Genomic DNA, 19,187 nt, shown 5'->3' with positions numbered 1-19,187 from the left:
CGTTTTTTCACAGCAGCTGTCTTGTATTACTTGCAGAATGTTTTCCAGCGTGCATGCCGTTGTTGTTTGTCATCAGTCTTAACGAGTCCTCTCCGGTCCTCTCTGCAGTGCTGAGGGCAGCCATGTGTCTGGTCAGAGCAACGGTCGTGACCCCCAGGCGCTGGCCAAAGCTGTTCAGATTCACCACGACACCCTGAGGACCATGTACTTCGCCTGAGCTCCACCAACCCTTCTGAGACCATTGCCACCTTGTACACACACAAAAAAAACACACAGACCTAACCGTGCACGCCTGGCTCGCCAGTCAAGAAGTCCTCTCATGTGCAAGTCCCGCCCCCCCCCCCACACACACACGCCTAGTCAATCCGGACCTGACACTGTGCAGAGGAGAGCAGGGAGAAAGGAGGGGAGGAGGCACCCCCACACTGGACTGAGGATGCAAAAGCTGCTTTAAAAACAAACAAGAGAGAAACTCAGCACTATTATGCAATATTAAACCAGCCAACTAGTTCATTTTCTCCCTTATCAGGCCCCCCTCTCTGTTGCCCCTCCCGTCTCTTCTTCCCTGTTCGTCTCTTTTACTTGCAGCCTGTGGAGGTTTTTTTCTGTTCCCTTTTCTTTTGGCTCAGTCTCTCTTTCTCTTCTTCTACTAACCTGCTCCTTTGCCATCTACAGTACCTCAAGTCAGTTAGAGCAGCAGCACTTTCACATTCTGCCAGTTGAACTGTCGTTTGTCGCCGATCCCCCCAGTGTTAGAAAAGACGGAGCAGAGATTGAAGAGTCAGAATCTTGAGATTTTAAGAAGTAAGTGTTTGATTTTATTTTGGAATGTTGTCATTCCGTCTGACTGGAAAAGTCCTCCCTGCTCCTACTTTTTACTTTTCCACTTTTCTTTCACTGTTCTGTCAGTTTTCACTACCGTGTGAAATCACCAGTTTATTGTGAGCACACTGCCACCTGTTGGCTACGAGGTATAAATGCCCCCCCTAAGTCACAACAAAGAGTTGTTTACTTATGAATTTTCCAATCAGTTTTGAGTCATGTTTAGCATTCAGCTGCTACATTTAACAGCAGTCCACAGTGGCTGATATATCAGTGCTCTACAGTATGTATTTCATTTAAAGTATAACACTGTTATTTAATTCTGTTTTTTTTTTTTTGGTTCTACATTATGTGAAACATTTTATGAATTTTTTAAATCACTTAAATCATGTAAGGTTATGTTTTTAATTCTTGTTTCCAATTAGTCAGCATGCTTTTATTACCCTCAGTGCTTTATCCCACATTTCCCTCTGTTGAGTTCGAGAAGGCGGTTAAACCGAGATCACGTTGTTGGTTTCCTCTAGTGCAATAATCAGCTGAAACGAAGGGAAGAGGATTGTAGGGGACTTTAAAAAGAACAGTTCAACATTTCATTTGAAAGTGCGCATCCTCAAACGGGGAGGAGAGAAGTTCGCCTCTTGCTGGGCTCTTTTATGTACGGCTCCTCTGTGAGACGATTGATCAGCATGTTTTATGAGTTTGTCCTTGCTGTTGGGCAAAAAAAAAAAAAAAAAATGGTGCAACTGCAGTTTTCATGTTTTTACTTGAATTGAAGGATGTTATGCACCTCTGTGGTTTGAGGATACTTTTATGATCAGTGGGTGTAATTTCAGAGTTTGTTAACGAGGCTGATTTTCTTAATCCCCATTAGGATAACATATCTTCTCACCCGACTGCAATGAAGTGGAGAATATAGGCCATAAAGGGGTAGTATTCAAGTGCCTGGTGGAGGTTTGGTGTTCAGCGGTCAAACGTGACTCATTCTAGGGATCGCATGTCAGAGGGGGGAAAGAATTAAGAAGCATATTCCAATAACTAGACAGCATAAGATGGTTTAAAGCAAGAAAGTTCACCTAATGCCTCTTATTCTTCTCAACAACCATCTACTGACTTTTCTATACATCTCATTCAAATCATACTAAGATCCATGTATTTATTATGTTTGCTTTTACAGCAGTGTTGGCTGTGTTCGGGGCTTTGCCTAATCTTCACCAGACATGGATCCAGCTGCTACAGTGTACCTATAAAGGCCGGGTTCATGGGTAATGAAATCAGCCTTGTCTTAACAAAGAGTCTGTCAGTTATCTGTGTCTGTCAGTACAAATCCTAAAAACAGACAAGCTGTAGTTTCTGCCCATGTGACCAGCTGAGCGGTGGCTTCAGAACAAAGCTAAGGAGCTAAAGTGAGTGACCAGTATCTGATAATATAAAGTGCATCTCTGGATTATAGTCACTATTTAGCTCTTCTGTGCTGCTGAGCTCGTCTGGGGGGGGGGTTGTATTTTCAAAGTTATCTGCACTAAAAGAAGCTGTGTTTGGGGGCTGAACACAGGCGTGGTGCTACTCTGTCTAAAGCTGAAACTTTATGTGAGACTCTAGATGAGCAGGGGGGGGGGTGGGCAGTAGAAGAAGAAACCTCACTCAGTTAAAGACAGGAAAAGGTGCTGTGGTCGGAGCTGGGTGCTTTAGGATTAAGGATCTTTTTTAAGGATGAGGTAGATCTGATCTGAATGGAGAACCCGTAAACGGTACACATGTAGAGGTTCCCTCAGAGACTTCGGTTCTGCGTCCGCTGTTGCATTCGACTGCCTTTCCTTGGCCAGTGGGTTTGAGCCTCCATTATTTCACTTGTGTCTGAAAGCCTTTATAAAAAGCCAGATTGAAAGTATATTTGTACATTTTAAATTATGTAATGCACACCACTTATTTTTGCTAACAGAAAAAAATGTAGTCTAAAAAACTATTAACCTTAGTAATACATGTATCCTGATAAGTAACGGTTAAAAAAAGTATAACAAAGTTTTATTATCGCAATAGACTGTTGACTTGTTCCTGTGTCACTCTGGTGTATGTGTGATCAGTGGTGGGGTTGTCGTGTGGACTGTAAAACTGTTATTGATGGGGATGTGGACTTAAACCGCCTCGTGCTTCGATGTTTGGATAAAAAAAACTGCGAGATATGGAATGATTATTCTTGTTTTTTCAGTAGGTGTTCATACTGGAGGTTTGTCGTTGAAGAGAAAGAAGCGCATAGCAGGAGGCTTTTGTTTTAAGAAATGACATCCCTTTTGTGGCGACCACAGAAGAAGAATCAGTGATGTTTGGAGCTGAATCTCTGCTCTTGAATGTTTCCTTCATTTGGTGCTGATGCGTTCCTTATCACGGCTGAAAAGGAACAAGGGAGTGGGTTTTTAAGAAGTATTGTCGATCCGCCTTAAGGACACGTGTGGTCAAGCTATGTCGTGGTCGTTCTCCCTTCTTTTCCTTTTGTGTTAAATCCTCGGGGGGATTTGCGCCGGGATTGCAACCTCGGTTGCCTTCCTCGGACTCGGAGTCACTTCATGTGCTCGCAAACACAAAGAGTCAGCCTCCTGGTAAATCTGCAGTGTGACAAAGCCTGTAGTCTTATTGTTGCTCTCTTCCCTCTTTCTCTCCCAAACATTTACTCCCAATGTGCCAGAGGAGGACATTCCACGGCTGTACAATCCCATCCGATCCCCCTCTGGGAGGCGAAGGACAGATTAAAGCTGAAGGACAATAGTTGGGGTCTGGTCAGGAAGATATGGATTCTGTTCATTGAGATGTGTTTATTTTAGACTGAGTCAAAGCGGACGGGTGATGAATTCATGTGGCAGGTTGTGTTGGAAGTCTGAGGGTAGATCATGAGAATTTAAATCACTTTATAACTCTGTCTCTGCTGTCTGTCATGGATGTTCAGTTTGTGTATGATACACTCTCGAGGGCAGTTGAACACATGTTTACATAGCAGATGTGTTTGCCTCGCTTGCAGCTGAAATGTCATCAGCTCCGCTTTGCAAATATTAGCTTGTAGTGAAGTGACCCAGCATGGGTAAAGACCATTCAGGGCCTGTGGAAGTGAGCGCTTGAGGGGATACAAAGACATCATTTACAGGGTCAGTTTTGTCCCTCATCAGGCATCTTTGTTACACAGCAAGGGAATCAATTTGTTTTTTGTTTTTTTTTCAATTCTATTAAAATGACTCATTCGGCTGAATTAGAAATGAAAGGACAAACGCAGCTTGGAGCCAGCTGCGGCCTTTGGCTCTCAATTAGGATCGCTAACAGCACAGACAAGTCTTTTTTACAGAAGCTGGAGAAACAAACATTTTATTAGAAAGTGACAGTCTGGTGAGGAAAAATCGCCAAATTAACTTTGAAAGGTCAGCGTCTCGATTTAAAAGGAGTTGAGATGTATTCCATTTTGAGTAATCGATCAATAAATCCCAGATTTTTGTTGCAGTGGAAGGTAGCAACGGAGTGAGAAAAAGTCCACAGAAAGTGCCTTTCCTCTTGATGGTGCTGTAAACTGAAAGATAAAATGTAAAATCAAAGAAACTGAATCTCCTTCTCAAGAACACATGGCAGTGCAGGAGCGGCTGCATTCACACACACACACGCACTGTACACGTTTGTTTTATAGAGACGGCGATGCAAACTCGTGTTTCATGTTTTTAGATATAAAGCCTACTTAGAAAAAGAATAAAAAGCCAAGTATGTGGTTGTGGTTGAGCTTTTGCTTCATAGTGCATTCAGTGTCTTGGACCAATGGGTGTCGTTGGTACAGTGGAATGTGCGACAGGGTGGGTGGTTTCAGCGGTTTGTTGGGCTTGGTTGTAGGTGGCACTAGCGTGGTTTGACACGACGGCCCAGCCCACAAATGACAAACATAGCACAGCACTTTAGAGACTGCCACTCTCACTCAGACACATAGCCAAGAGGTTTTCCTCCACTCCCCTCCTTCCTCCTCCCCCTCGAACCAGGAGGAGAAGAGGACCCAAACCTCAAAGTCGAAGTTGAAGGGAGGTGTGTGTTACCAAACAAAAGCAGCCGGACGTTCAAAGTGTGCCTCGTGCTGTCGTGACTCTGTTTGTGGCTCGGTTGCCTTTAGGTTGAGGTTTCCCGTCTGGAAAACGCCACTAGACATTTTGTTACAGCTAGGGCTGGGTGTCAAAACATGATATCAGTGATTCCTGATCAAATCTGAAGCATCTCAAACGTGTGAACATCTGGCCGAGGTAACAAGAGCCAGTAACGATATCTGACAGGATACCAGTGATGACACTTGATATGCTGCCCAAAACATTGTCCGATACCAGTACTAGTGATGAAGCCGATAACACCCACGATATCTGACAGGATACCAGTGACGATATTGAAAAGGACACCAGTGATGATATCTGATATGCTGCCCAAAACAACGTCCGATACCAGTACTAGTAATACAGCCGATACAGATACCAGTAACAATACCTGATATGCTGCCCAAAACAATGTCCAATACCAGTACTAGTAATGAAGGCGATACCAGTGACAATATCTAACAGGATACCAGTCAGGATATCTGACAAGATACCAGTAACGATACCTGAGAAAATACCAGTGATGGAACCTGATATGCTGGCCATAACAATGTCTTCTACCAGTACTAGTGATGAAGCCGATACAGATACTAGTGATGATGCTTGATATGCTGCCCAAAACAATGTCCGATACCAGTGCTAGTAATGAAGCCGATAACACTGACGATATCTGACAGGTATTGTTACTGGTATCCTCTTCCGTATCATCACTGGTATCCTGTCAGGATACCAGTGATGATATCTGATATGCTGGCCAAAACAACGTCCGATACCAGTACTAGTAATGAAGCCGATACAGCTAACAGTTTAGATACCTGATATGCTGGCCAAAGCAGTGTCCAATACCAGTACTAGTAATGAAGCCAATACCAATACCGGTGACAATATCTAACAGGATACCAGTCATGATATCTGACAAGATACCAGTAACGATACCTGAGAAAATACCAGTGATGATACCCGATATGCTGGCCATAACAATGTCTAATACTAGTACTAGTAAGGAAGTTGATGCCGATACCAGTGATGATATCTGACATTATACAAGTAATGATATCTGTTCAGTTGCCAGACACAATCTCCGATACTAATACTCGTTAATGATGCTAATACCTATATCAGTGACGATATCTGAAAGGATACCAGTAATGGTATCTGATACCAATACCAGTGACGATATCTGATATAATACCAGGAAAAATAGTTGACACCGATACCAGTTTTGACATCAAATACTGATACAAGTACCGATATCAGCCTGTGGTTCCATCTAAAATACAGTATCAGTTATTGGTAGTCCCCCAGGTTAATTTTTTATACCTCACAAAAGTGAAGCAGTCGCGTAAACGACAATGTGACAAGAACAAAACATCTGAGTATGATATTCATCAGCGTATCAAGTTTTCAGCTATCAGTGTTTGTCCTCCAATCTTCTGGATCTTCTGTATTTCACTGGTATCAGACGGGTATGTGAGGATTGGCCTGTGTATCAGAAGCAAGATTGGTATCAGATCATCTCTCTTAGTTAAAACAGTATAAGCATTGAAACTTTACCCACGATGCCCAGCCCTAGCAGCAGCAGCAGCCAATGGCCTACTTTCATTGATGCCCTGCTGTGTGTCTTGTCCCTGACGGGGAGGGAACGTGTCCAGTCCTGAGCCTACTGGTGTTGACTGAAAACTAAGGGCGGTCTGTAGTTGTTGTGTGGGTACCTTTTCAGTCCAGGGGGGTGAAATCTTTCTACTACAAGAGATCTCTAAAAACACTGCACCTCACTTACCTTGGTATGCTGCATATGTTATACTACATGAAAGAAAAAACTGCAAACTGCTTTTATTATGACATATAATGCTTGAGTAATGCCTGATTGCGATATTCTTATACAGTAACTATTTTAGAGTCGAATTAAGTATAACTGTAAAAATATTCTCTGTTTTTGTCTTAACACTTATCCAATTTTGACGAATTGTTCTTGAGCCGACTTTTATTTTGTTGTCCTATTTAAATGTGTTGTTTCTTTTAAATTTATATATGAAATATATATGTGCGGAATATTTTATGGTGTATTTATTGAGAGTGCATTCAAGCGGCTGGAGTCTCCGCATCATATTGCAGCATGGTGGGGGTGGAGCCAGGAGTGAAACGAGGCCTTTAGCCCCTCCCCCTCCATGTTGACGCCTTATTCTCTCAGACACGCAAGCACAACAATATGGAGGGGGGGTGCGAGGTGGAGGAAAAGAAAGATTGGGGATTCAACCTGTTAAAACAGAACCGTGTGTCAGGTTCTGGTGGATATTTGAAGGTCAAATCCTCCTCGTTCTTTTCTTAGTGTTCTTATTACCCTCCACTTTTCTTTTTACCAACTTTAGAAGGCCAAACGCTGACCCCCACATGTTGCAGCTCATCTCTGACGAAGGGAACCATTTCTGAACCACACTGACTTAAAACGTCAAATAGCTGACTTTTTTTTTTTTTTTTTTCCTCCTCATCCAAAGCTGCTAATTGGTACATTAGCCATGTAAATTCCCAGAGCCAATAGAAAGCAGGTGGGAAAGCAAAAAATAAGAAAACACAGAAAGCAGCAAGAGGAAGAAACGAGAGAAGGCAGAATATTTTGGATCCTGGTGAAAATTTTATCCTAAGTGTTGCATCGTCTTTCATTTGAAATTCGTCGAGCTTTTCTTGTGCCAGAACTTTTTTAAACCGCAGGAAACAGGTCTCATTCCACAAAAATCAGACATGCCTCAACCTTAAGTGCGTTCTTACATTAGCGTCAGATTTCTATGTGACTTTGCGATGCTTGTGTCGGATGGCATACCAAGAAAACAAGCTCACATACTGGCATCCTCATCTCGCTCATTTCTCATGTATACCACTAGCATTGCTACATGATTTTTTTTAAGTACACACAGGTGTAAGCTCAAAGAATGACTGTCCTGTTTGTACTGATGTCAGAACAGAAACCAAGTGTGGGTCAAACAGTGTTTGGAAACACTTCTCAGCTTTTTCTTTATTATCAGCAATGCAGAAATGAGAAAACGATGATGAGAATTCTCACTCGCTGGTTATCATATTTCCATTAAAAGCAAATCCAAAGAAGAGTATTTTCAGATACAGTTTGACCCAGGCTTGACAGGAATGTCCTCACAGAGACCTGTGCCTGTATAATGAACCATGGATGAGTTACGTTGTGATTAATCGCTGTTTTCTTTTCTTTTTAAACTCTTTTCATTGGTTGTCCCTCACCCAATCAGAGGATCAGAGACATGGAGCTTTTGAGTGTTGTCCATCCTGTTCCAAAGTTGAACACAAAAAGGCCCTCTGTCCTTTACTCAATGTTTACTATAATGTTTACTTCCATGGCTATCAGATGTTTCACCTGTTTTCACCCCATTATCATTCCAATAATGACTCTGAACCAAATATTGCACAAGAGATTAGGCCTCTGATGCCGTGTTTCCCTTGTATACACATGATGATGTTGGTGACAGATATTCGGCAGAGCCAAGGATTTCACACAATATCCTTTGCTCTGATTGTTGTTTCTTTTTCCATGTAGCATCTCTCACTCTTGTGTCGGATTAATTTCAAAGTAAAGATCTTGGGCTCTGATACCTCTGAGTGAGGCACCAGCAAACGGATGTATGTACCACACTGAACAGTGAACCCTCACCACCAGATGATCCATGTCTCAGTCTCTCTGTGCTGCAAAGCCTCTGTTGTACCAACAGCTCTATTCCTCTCACTTTGAATGTCTCTTTCTTTTGTAACTCTCTCTCTCTCATAGGTTGTTGGCCTTTTAGTGTTGCTTTGCTTCAGTTTGAAGTGTATCTTTGACTAATACTTGCAATAAAATGCTTTGCTTTACCCTGTTTGTCTTTGAGTGCAAGAATTATAACGTGTTTTTGTATGACTGAAGCAAATACTGTATAAAGAAATCCAAGTAGCAACAGTGACTCCACCTGATTGGTATTAACTACCATTTTACTTATTAAGGTTGGATATCAGCCATTAGATTAGGAAGAGAATGGTTGTCAATGATAACAGCACTTCTGTCTTGATTGACAGGTCACAGTGGCAGACATGTCTGAACACATACCTCGTTAGTTGCTAATTAAAGTTTCCTTCGATTCATTTTATAACTCAGAGGTAACATGAAAGTTCAAACATTAAAACATAGATCATTAACTCTCATCGAAAAGGTCAATCAAGGTCGTTTTTCTACTAGTGGTGTTTCTTTCTGTCACAAGTGGTGTCGCCACCTGCTGGCTGGTAAAAAGAATATAGCTTAACCCTTTCGTATTATAAGGGTCACAGTTTCAGATGCCAACTATAATATCGTCCATCTTTCAGCAAACAAAATCAATTAAATTTAACTCTTTAACCCTTTATGTTTTACATTTGTTAAAAGTACAGTGTGTAGAATTTAGCAGTGTTTAGTGGACCTGGTAGAAATGGATAGTATGTTTATTGATATTATTCCTGTCATGCACCAGAGAGGTGTCCAGCCCATATGGACTTACAAGGCACTACAAAACAAAACAAGATAGGAGCAACCACAGAGGAAAAATAGAACGAACAATTACATTACAAGCATGGTGATCACTACAGTGACAGCTGTTCAGACGCCTTTATGATCTATTAAATATATTCACATCGACCACTTCAGTTAATGTTGGTAAACCATCCCATACATTGCCACCTACTGGCTAGCCTTTGTACTTGAAATCAAGATAACTGACAGAAGATGCAATATGACATGCAGCTCAGTAATGCTTTACAAATCCCTCTATTCTAGAAGGGCCTTGGTGGTGATCATTTTTGGCACATAAAGTAGCAACTGAGACACTACAACTTAAAATAACCAAGACTTGATTTTATGTTTGGATGAAATGATTTAATCTGTCCATTAAATTGGACGTCATGCACTTTGCTGGTATATCTCAGTCACACTTTGACTTTGCTGTTCTTGAAATACTTGATATGGAGCGACTTTTTCTATCAATTTATGTATCAAAATGTGACTTGCAGGCTCATTTTAACGCAACAAAAACTAGTTGGCAAGTTGTTATATCATTTTTTATTAGTGCTTCTATTGATAGAACTCAAATCCATGCTGTAATATTAACTCTCCTATAAATGTCCTCTGTTGTGCTGCTCTGGGAGCCTCCAGGCACAGACTGTAGAGGTAGTTTGATTTTCTCAAGCGTTCCTGTAGAAGACAGAAAAACTTCAGAACTGCAACTCAAATTCAAGCACTCAAGTTTATGCTGAGCCCCTCAGTGGACACAGACCTGACTGAAAATATATGACAAAAGAAAAAAAAGAAAATCAAATCTTATATTATGATGCTAACATCCCTTGACTGCTGCTACAGTCTTAAGAAATGAGAATAAAAACACCTGATGACAAATCTTTACCTCTTATCTGTTCAAAATGTTTAGATAATATTCACCAAACTTTGAATAACCAAGCTGAAGGAAACAAATGAGAAGGTTGGAAAATCCTACGTTAGCATGAAGATGGGGGACTGCATTACACATTAGTTATGTATTTTATTCTTAAGTCCATTTTAATTACAGTCCTAGAGAGTGCTCAGAGGACAGAGGTTTTACAGCACACTCCACGACACCTAAGCACATACTGTACTCAGCGTATGATAAGTGTAATAGATGAGATGGCCGTGCTGTGCTGAGCCATTTCCACTGAGTGTTCACAGGTGTGATGTGTGGGTGTAAGGACAGTGGCCTCCTAAGATGTAGTGGGAGTTAAAGGGACCATTGTTGCACTCAAAGCCTCCTTACACTCACACAGGTTGGTCCACATGTTACACAGGTGTTCTCACTCACTTCGCCTCATGTAACCTCTTCCACTGTGTTGGTGTCGTTCTCTTTATCGCACCTCTTAGAGAAGGACTCAGTGAAGTTGGATTTCACACAGTGATCATGAAAGCTGCAACTTCAGTCTGAGAAGAGGTTCAATCAGCAACAATTTATGGAAACACTTATATGGAAATGAGAAAAATATGTTCATTATTTACAATATATAGTGGGTAAATAGTAATTAAACACACTTAAGATTTTAAATCAGACTTAAATATAAAGAGCCTCTAAGAGCAAAATGTGAATGTCAGAATGAGAGGCAAAGTAAAGAGAGCACTGCAGGGTTACGATGAGTACCATGTTACCATGCTGATAAAATGTTATTTTTAAGAAGCAGCCAGCCTGGACTTTTAAACCTTTTCTCAACCCTCTGTTTTTATTTTTTATAATCCCACACATGCCCACCACAACCTCAGATTTCTCTGCACAATACTGTGACTCTCTATCGTCAACAGTCTCTCTCGTGTACCAATTCTGCTTCCTGATGAACTCAGTTGAAGTGGAATAAACCCATGTTTCCCCACTTTAAGAACGTTGGCCACAGCCACATCTCGAAATAATGAGAGCATAATAACAAGCAGCAAATGTTCATCTCTGAGCAGGAACACTTCCCGTCATTAAAAAAAGACTCAGAGACGGATGCTCTGTGAGAAACCAGATGCTCTGTAGGCTGAGAGTCGACACTGATTAACTGTTACAAACAGCCCCGGTCTCCCTGCACACAGCTCCATCCTACTGACAAGATGATGGTGTTAATTTACCGACATCATTTAGATAAACTGTGCGCCTCCTTTATCTAAACACACGTCCTCTGTGTGGGACTGAATACAGCTGTAACACTGTCTCCCATTATAATACAGGAGAATAGTGAGCAAACCCACTGTTATAGGCTTATTCAACATTTAATCACATGAATCATAACAAACACTGCTCTACATCCTCACTGTTAGCTTGACGCTCCTTTATCCAAACAGTGATGTAAAAGAAGATGCTGCTCTGAAACATCTGTTCAATCAATAGTTAATAGGTTTAAATGGGAAAGACAGAGATTTGAATACTTGGCTGAGTTTATCATGAGCCACTATCAACCCCATTTTTTGTCCACCAGGGGGCAGCAAAGCACCAGTGTTATTCACTGTATAAAAACACAAAACTGGAGGCACAATATTTAGAGCTCCCTCTTGTGGCTGACTGTAGTATGGGTCACAAGCTCAAATCCTCCATTACAAGAGATGACACTTGACACGTCAAACAAGACCATTGAAATGATAATGCAGTTATTATTTATAAAAACACATAATGTTTTTTTGTCTCAAAGTTTCTGCCATTGCATTTAGTTCTACGGAAGCCCTAAAAGGACATGATTAAATACATTTTATTTTCTCGGTTTTCTCAGGAACAACAAGTTAATTTTGTTGTTATCTCAAGATCTCAACTTATTTTTCTTGTGATAATTGAATCATTTATCTCATTTTATCCAGAGAGCAAAGCTTGTTTTTGATGTTTTTGATCTTTAACCTGTAAGATAAGATAAATATTTCTGAAAAAAAAAAATAATAACAATAACAAATAATTAAAGAAACTGATAACAGGCCTTTCCCATTCCCTGAAGTTATTGGTTACCATATGTATATACAGATGGACCTGCGCAGTATAATGCCGATCTCCACAGTGCTGTAGAAGACAAGCGCAGACGCAGAAAGGAGATCGCTGCCACCAAAAAGGTCCCACCCTAAACCCACAATCGCCAATGCCCACTCATGTCCATACTGCACCAAAATATGCAGGTCCAGGATTGGCCTCTTCGCCCACCTGAAGTCCCACAAGGACCAAGAAGGAGCACAGACATACTCGACCCCGAGTGTCCGCCGATGATGATGACAGTATGTGCTCCTTTTATGTTTAGTACGGAAGCCCTAAAAGATCATGATTAAATAAATTTTAGTTTCTCAGTTTTCTGGTCTTATTTTTCTTGTTATCTAGAGAAAACAAAGCTTTTTTGTTGTGATCTTGAGATAACGAGGAAAATTAGTTGCAATCTTGAGAAAACAAGTGAAATGAAAGAAGTTTGAGTTTTAATCAAGTATTTGATGTAAAACAAGAGGGACTGTGATGTCGTGATGGACAGCTCTGTTGAAAAATGTGAGCTCCTGAGTCACTGAACTTCCCACAGCCATGAAGGTCTGCTTCAAATGAACACATGGATCTGTTCTGCTGTGGATTATACCACCAGAGGATGTTTTATGAGTAAGTTAAATGTGTGTTTTGGTAGAGGAAAGGAGCACGATGTCGCTCCGTCTAACAGTTAAATTTAACAGTCTGACTGATCACCAGAGAATCAAGTATCTTTGTTGAAGAGACAGAACAGAGGCTGGAGTCGCAGGGAAGAAAGAGTCAGGAATGACATGCAGTAAACAGCTGAGAATGGGGAATGCTTAACTAAATTCACATTCACAAATGAGACGATGTATTAAAGGGTCCATTTCACAGATTTGGTCATGTTTCTTTAAAAGACAAAAGAAGAAATGACCTCACTCTTTCCTTGAAGTGTTTGTAGGGAACACAATGTGACCAACAGTATTAGCTTAATGCATGACTGAGTCTGGGCTTTTACCACCTCCTCATTTTGTCTGACTGCTGTCTGATGCTGGATAGTTACTGCTCAGTGTCTTTATGGCTTTCAGACTAGAAGTAGTTTTTTATAACCTTTATTTAACCAGGAAATGCTCATTGAGATTAAAAATCTCTTTTCCAAGAGAGTCCTGGCCAAGATAGGCAGCAGCACAGTTACAGAGTTACAATTTTACAATAGACATAAATACAAATAGCAGACGCATACAACAGCTACACAACAGGTACCTCCAGAAAAACAGCATGTCACATTTAAACAAAACATATACAGACAGATGCTAAGGCCTCCAAGTTGTTTAAGGACCGCTTAAAAGCATTCAAAGATACCATGTCAGACAGTTTAGATCCTTTTGTAAGGCATTCCAGGTCAAGGGAGCAGCAAGTTCAGTCCTGACCCTCGGAACAGATAATATTAAAAGATCCTGAGATTGAAGATTATGACTTCCTGAGTTCTTTTGTGCAATATATACAAGGAGGTAAGAGGGAAGTAGTCCTAGGATGCATTTATAAATAAGAAGATGCCAATGTTTTTTCCTGCGTGACGACACGGAGGACCATCCTAATCTCGAGTACAGCACACAGTGATGAGTCATCGTTTTGAAATTGGTGATAAACCTCAAAGCTCCATGATATACAGTGTCAAGCATGTGCAAGTTTGAGCAGAGGCGTGCATATATAAAACATCAGTGTAGTCCAGCGCAGACAGAAAAGTAGCAGCAACCAGTTTTTTTTCTTTGCTTCTAAAGAAAGGCAGGATCTAATTCTAAAATAAAAACCCAGCTTTAATTTCAACCTTTTAGCAAGCTGCTAGATGTGAGAGGTAAAAGTTAAAGTATCATCAATTAAAATGCCAAGGTGTCTATAGTGGGATACAAGTTCAGTCTGCAGCCACTCACAGGGGCATATTGATGGCAGGTTTGCAGGCTTTGATTTTTTGTTGGAGAACAGCATAGTTTTTGTCTTATCAGTATTTAAAACAAGTTTTAAATCATAAAAAATCTGTTACCTTTGCAGCCTGCTGGAGAAAGAAATGAGGCAACATTAAAAACAGTCTCTTTCAACAGCAAAACAACAAGCTGAAAGACGCTAAAACGCTCTATAGTGATTAGAAGAACTGCTGACAACAACCTCTCTGGAATATCTTGCTGTGATTTTCCCAGATATTAACGTGGGATTTTGGATATCAAGTGAAGAAAATATTTCGTTTAGTCAGTTATAATTTTCAAAAACCTCACACCAACTTTGACAGTTTGTTCAAACACATTTTGTGTAAAACAGAATAAAGCACAAGTGAGACTGGAGTTCATCAACGCTGTCACCAAAGGATCTGAGAAAAAAAACCATGATAACAAAGCCCTGGGGCTGCTCACTGAACTGTCAGAGGTGTTAAATTAAATCATGTCTGAGAATAAACTTTGTGGAATTGTTTGACAGATCCTTTTAAAAGTCTCTCAGACACCGCGAAGGGATCTGTCACAATTGTTCGACGCTTTCTCCCTCGCCACATTACATAATCCTTCTAAATCAACTATTGATGCAGCAGCAATTTAGGCAGTCGGCACTTAATCATGATTACCAAAGCAGCAACATAAATCATTCTGATTAAAATAAACACCAACTGAAAGTATATGTCATCTTCAATACATCTCTGAGCCGCCATTTTTACAAATGAGTTTACAAAGCAAATGAATGCAGAACAGGTGTCTCTAATGGAGCTGATTACAAGAAGGAGATTGAAAAATGCTTATTTCCAGATTTCCTCTCATTTTTTCTCTCATTAAAATATTTTACTTTGCTGAAAACTTTTCAAACCACAGATAAATACAAAAACCTGCCCAATTTTTTGATGCTCTGGTTTCGAATTTCCAGGATCTTGTGTTTGCTGCAGAGGTGAGCATATATAACTATTACATGAGTGACCTGCACTACAACATGCCTTAATTTCCGCCCATTGTGTCATGTGAAGCCAAACACCGCCTCAATAAGTGCTGACACACTGCGCTGGCATGTGCAGAAGTGAGGTTACATCCTCTCTGCTAAACAAGGCACATTTAACTTACATATAAAACAGCAAAGATCCCTCAGGTGAGTACAGTCCACAGTAGAACAGATCCTTGTGTTGATTTGAAGCAGACACTCATGACTGTGTAACCCCTGACCTTCTGATTGAGAGATGATAGACTCTACCACTGAGCCACAGCCGCCCCCAATTAACCCCAGATAATTGACAAAAACTTGAAGTCAAGGTTCAGCTGAAAACAGATTACAGGATGTCCATGTGAAGATGTTGTTTGAGGGAAATGTGATTTTCTCACCCTTGTGAAAAATCAGATTTTTTGTTTTGTGTTTCAGACAGCTATTTAATGGACAAAAAAATAAGCAGTAACACTGGACATCTATGTTTGCTCCCACACATTTAGCTGACACACACATCTCTGTTTGAGAGGTTGTGCTTTTATCATGTGAATGTGAATCTCAAATGACTTTTGGGAACCTGGCTCACACAGTTTTTACTTACAAGGATGTTTATTCTGTATTAGTTGTCCTGTGTTTCCCTTGAGTGTTAAGTGATCCATGTCTCTTAGGCTATGTTCACACTGCAGGCAAAAGTGTCCCAAATCCTATTTTTGGGGGGGTCAAGTGACCAGGTCAGATTTTTTTAGAGGCAGTGTGAACACTCAAATCTGGCCCAAATTAGTTTTTTTCAAATCTGACCACTTCCATATGTGGTCCTGAATCAGATACAGATCAGATTTTTTTCAATGCGACCTCAGTGTGAACGACCAAGGCGGATTTGATGCGCATTTGATACTTTCACGTCACTTTATAGCGACACACGTCACAATTCTGTGCGGCGGTAGCCTTGCAAAAATGAAGGATAGCAACGATGGAGCAAGTCAATAGAGGGACAGCGAGGTCTTGGACCCATAGACTGTATAAAATATGGACGTAGTATCCGTGACGTCACCCATCTGTTTCTGAAGAGCTGTTTTGAGACCAATCGGCTGTGGCAGCCATATTGCTTCTGTCGAGCCAGTGTGACGTAAAGAGGCGGGCTTTGAGCCTCCTAGCCAACAGCTGCAGTGTTCCCACAGGCAGCTGTGCCTCTCATTGGAAGACTGGTAATCTCAATATCTTCGAAATTGCCGAATTCGAAAAAGATTCACCCCCCTCACAGTGAGAGGACATCGAGAAATTAGCTATTCAGACTAAACTCATCTTTTGTACCAGGCTGTAAACATGTTTATTTCTGCTGCAAAGATCGTCTTTTCCCCATTCATGTGTATGTGACTTCTGGTACTTCTGGAGCCAGCCTCAAGCGGATCCTCGATGAACTGCAGCTTTTAACACTTCCGCATTGACTCATATTTTTAGACCGGAGGTTGCCGCTTGCTTGGACCTTATAAATATATGGGGTGACACTTCCATACAAGCAAAGCTTGAGGGTTCACACCGTAACCTGTCTGTGTTTGTATTTCTTGTGTTCCCTTAGCTCAGTGTTTCTAGTGTTTTCTTTTGAATTCAGTTTATTAGAAATTTAAGTGGGTTTGTTTTTACATTTTGTTCTTTTATTATTAAATCTTTATTTTCTGCTCATGGATCCTCCTCACTTTTTCCCCATTGTGACACAGTGAGGTAAAGGAAAGAGAATTGGCTTGTTCACTCAAAAATACTCACAAAATACTCAGCACTCACCCAAAGTGGACAGTATAATTGAAAAAGTATTGCGAGTGACATTTTTCAATTATATCAGTGAGGAAAAAGAATAAAAAACTCACACTAAGATAATTGAGTAAAATAAATCCTGAATCTTGTTTACAGTAAATGTAAGTAAAGTGTGTTATGGATGTATTTTTGCTTCATCTTTCCTATTGGTCAAACCACCATTAGTGTCCTGGATTAACATTCCCCCCTGCAGTTCCACCTCTCACCAGCAGAAGGAGCAGTTCACCAGGAGAAAGTCTGGTCTCATAGAGTGGATGTGTTGCTGTGTCCTCGTCAGGCCTCATGAGAATAATGTGTACAGGATATCGAGTGTGTCTGTGTTATTTGACCTGAAGCCATGAGGTCAGGTACTGTCTGCAGTCACGTCGAGGGCTGAAGTGAATTCAGAAAAGTGCCCGTGAGGACAGAGGGAAGTGTGGACACTTTAGATTGAGACTTACAGGAAAAAAATCACACTTGATGGCACGATTCCCAACGTGCTTTTTTCACATCACAGGATGTTGATGTCTATATTTCAGAGCTGTATCTTGACTGGTACGTCTCTATTTTACCTCTAACCTCCGGCGTTGTTTTTGTCAGGATGATGATATAGAGAGAAAACAACTTGACTCTCAGGCTGCACACCTCCTCCTCCTCCACCACCACCACCACCACCACCACCACCACCTCCTCCTCTCCTGTCCCATGGATGACAAATGACTAGCAGGCACAGAGGCTTATGTCAGCCTGCAAAAGAGGATCCACCCGCTCCAGAAGAACATCCCAGTCCCAGCACAGGAGTTGGCGTCTGCCGGGCACAGTCAGCAACAAATACTGAATTAATAAGAGCACAGGCTTTTGTGGATGTAAGCATAGTTTGTGATTTAGTGTCTGCTGACTGAATATTTGGCTTTTTTTTAAGGTTTCTGGAAAGTGATGAAGTAACACAGGTTTGTTTTGATGCACTTTGATTAAAATTCATAAACAAATCTTCAGCGTTTCATCCAAAATGACGATAACTTATGGAGTAGTTTGGGGAAATACGCTTTTTTTATTTTACTGCTGGAAGTAATAACACGATATTTGTGCCACTCTTGCATCTTTTCTTTTGGTATATTTATTGCTGTGGCCAACAGCTGGCAGAGTTGCTAGACAGCAGTTTATTCCCAAACCAATAGGGACCCTTTTTTTTGTGAAAGTTTCTTTTTGTTCCATTGGAAAATTTAGGGTAGCCTAAACCTGCAGAAAATGTAAAAGTTATAGAAGTTGGCATTTTTTGTTTGGCTGATATTAAAGCTCCTGTGAGGAACTTTTTTTGGTGTGCATTATGGTGCCTCCTGTGAACAAAGAGGGAACCTTTTAGCTCTTTCACTGCTATTCTAAAGTGGAAAAAGCAAACTTGCACAAGTCAGCATAAGTATCACTTATCACTCAGCAAGAATCTTTGCCTTGAAATGTCAAAAAACCAAACAAACAAAAATGTCTGTTTCTGCAGGAAGCAGCTGCTCTCTTTGTCTGACACAAACCTCCCTGTCAACATTTTTTTACATTTAAAATAACTCAATATAATGCTGGTGGTCTTGTTTTCTTATATTTGTCATGATTTTTAGTCGGATTCATGACCATAGACTGTATAAATAATGGACGTAGTATCCGTGACGTTACCCATCTGTTCCAGAGCGCTGTTTTGAAGCCAATCAATGGCGGCAGCCATATTGGAAATGCGGAACTCAGCCAGGCAGTGTGACGTAAAGAGGCGGAGTTTGAGCCTCTTAGCCAATTGTGTTCCCGCCCAGGAGTCAAGTCAGTCATGTCCTTATTTGGGCAAAAACTTGTAATCTTAATATCTTCTGATCTGTCGCGTTAGAAAAAATGTCACCCCCATACAGTGTGTGCCTATAGAGAAATTAACTACATAGAGCCAAGCTGTTTTTTGAACTAGGCTGTAAACATGTTTATTAATGCTGCAAAGATCGTCTTTTTTGAGTTGGGGTTTATGTGGTTTTCGGTGTTTCTGCAGCCAGTCTCAAGCGGATTCTCAATGAAT

The 19,187-nt window shown here is 40.8% G+C and overlaps 1 protein-coding gene and 1 long non-coding RNA gene across 5 annotated transcripts in view; both read left to right on the top strand.

Moving 5' to 3' along the window:
• The window catches only part of LOC117823171 (protein argonaute-3), a 58,123-nt gene extending 49,334 nt beyond the window's left edge, over positions 1–8,789 (top strand). For 3 of the 4 annotated variants that reach the window (XM_034698256.1, XM_034698255.1, XM_034698257.1), the window contains exon 19: positions 109–8,789. In XM_034698256.1, the coding sequence (XP_034554147.1) occupies positions 109–217 (109 nt within the window). In that variant the 3' untranslated portion in view covers positions 218–8,789. The remainder of the gene's footprint in view (positions 1–108) is intronic. The other variant, XR_004633331.1, reaches the window with a different exon arrangement.
• A 6,379-nt stretch (positions 8,790–15,168) lies between these two features.
• LOC117823288 lies at positions 15,169–18,129 on the top strand. The gene is made up of 2 exons (XR_004633358.1): positions 15,169–15,325; positions 17,741–18,129. It is a non-coding gene; the product is annotated as an uncharacterized LOC117823288 (long non-coding RNA).
• The last annotated feature ends 1,058 nt before the right edge of the window (positions 18,130–19,187 follow it).

Source organism: Notolabrus celidotus, chromosome 12 (genome assembly GCF_009762535.1).
Source record: "Notolabrus celidotus isolate fNotCel1 chromosome 12, fNotCel1.pri, whole genome shotgun sequence".
In the NCBI taxonomy this organism is placed as follows: Eukaryota; Metazoa; Chordata; class Actinopteri; order Labriformes; family Labridae; genus Notolabrus; species Notolabrus celidotus.
Note: the sequence above shows the minus strand (reverse complement) of the source record. Positions and strands in the feature narration are given on the sequence as shown.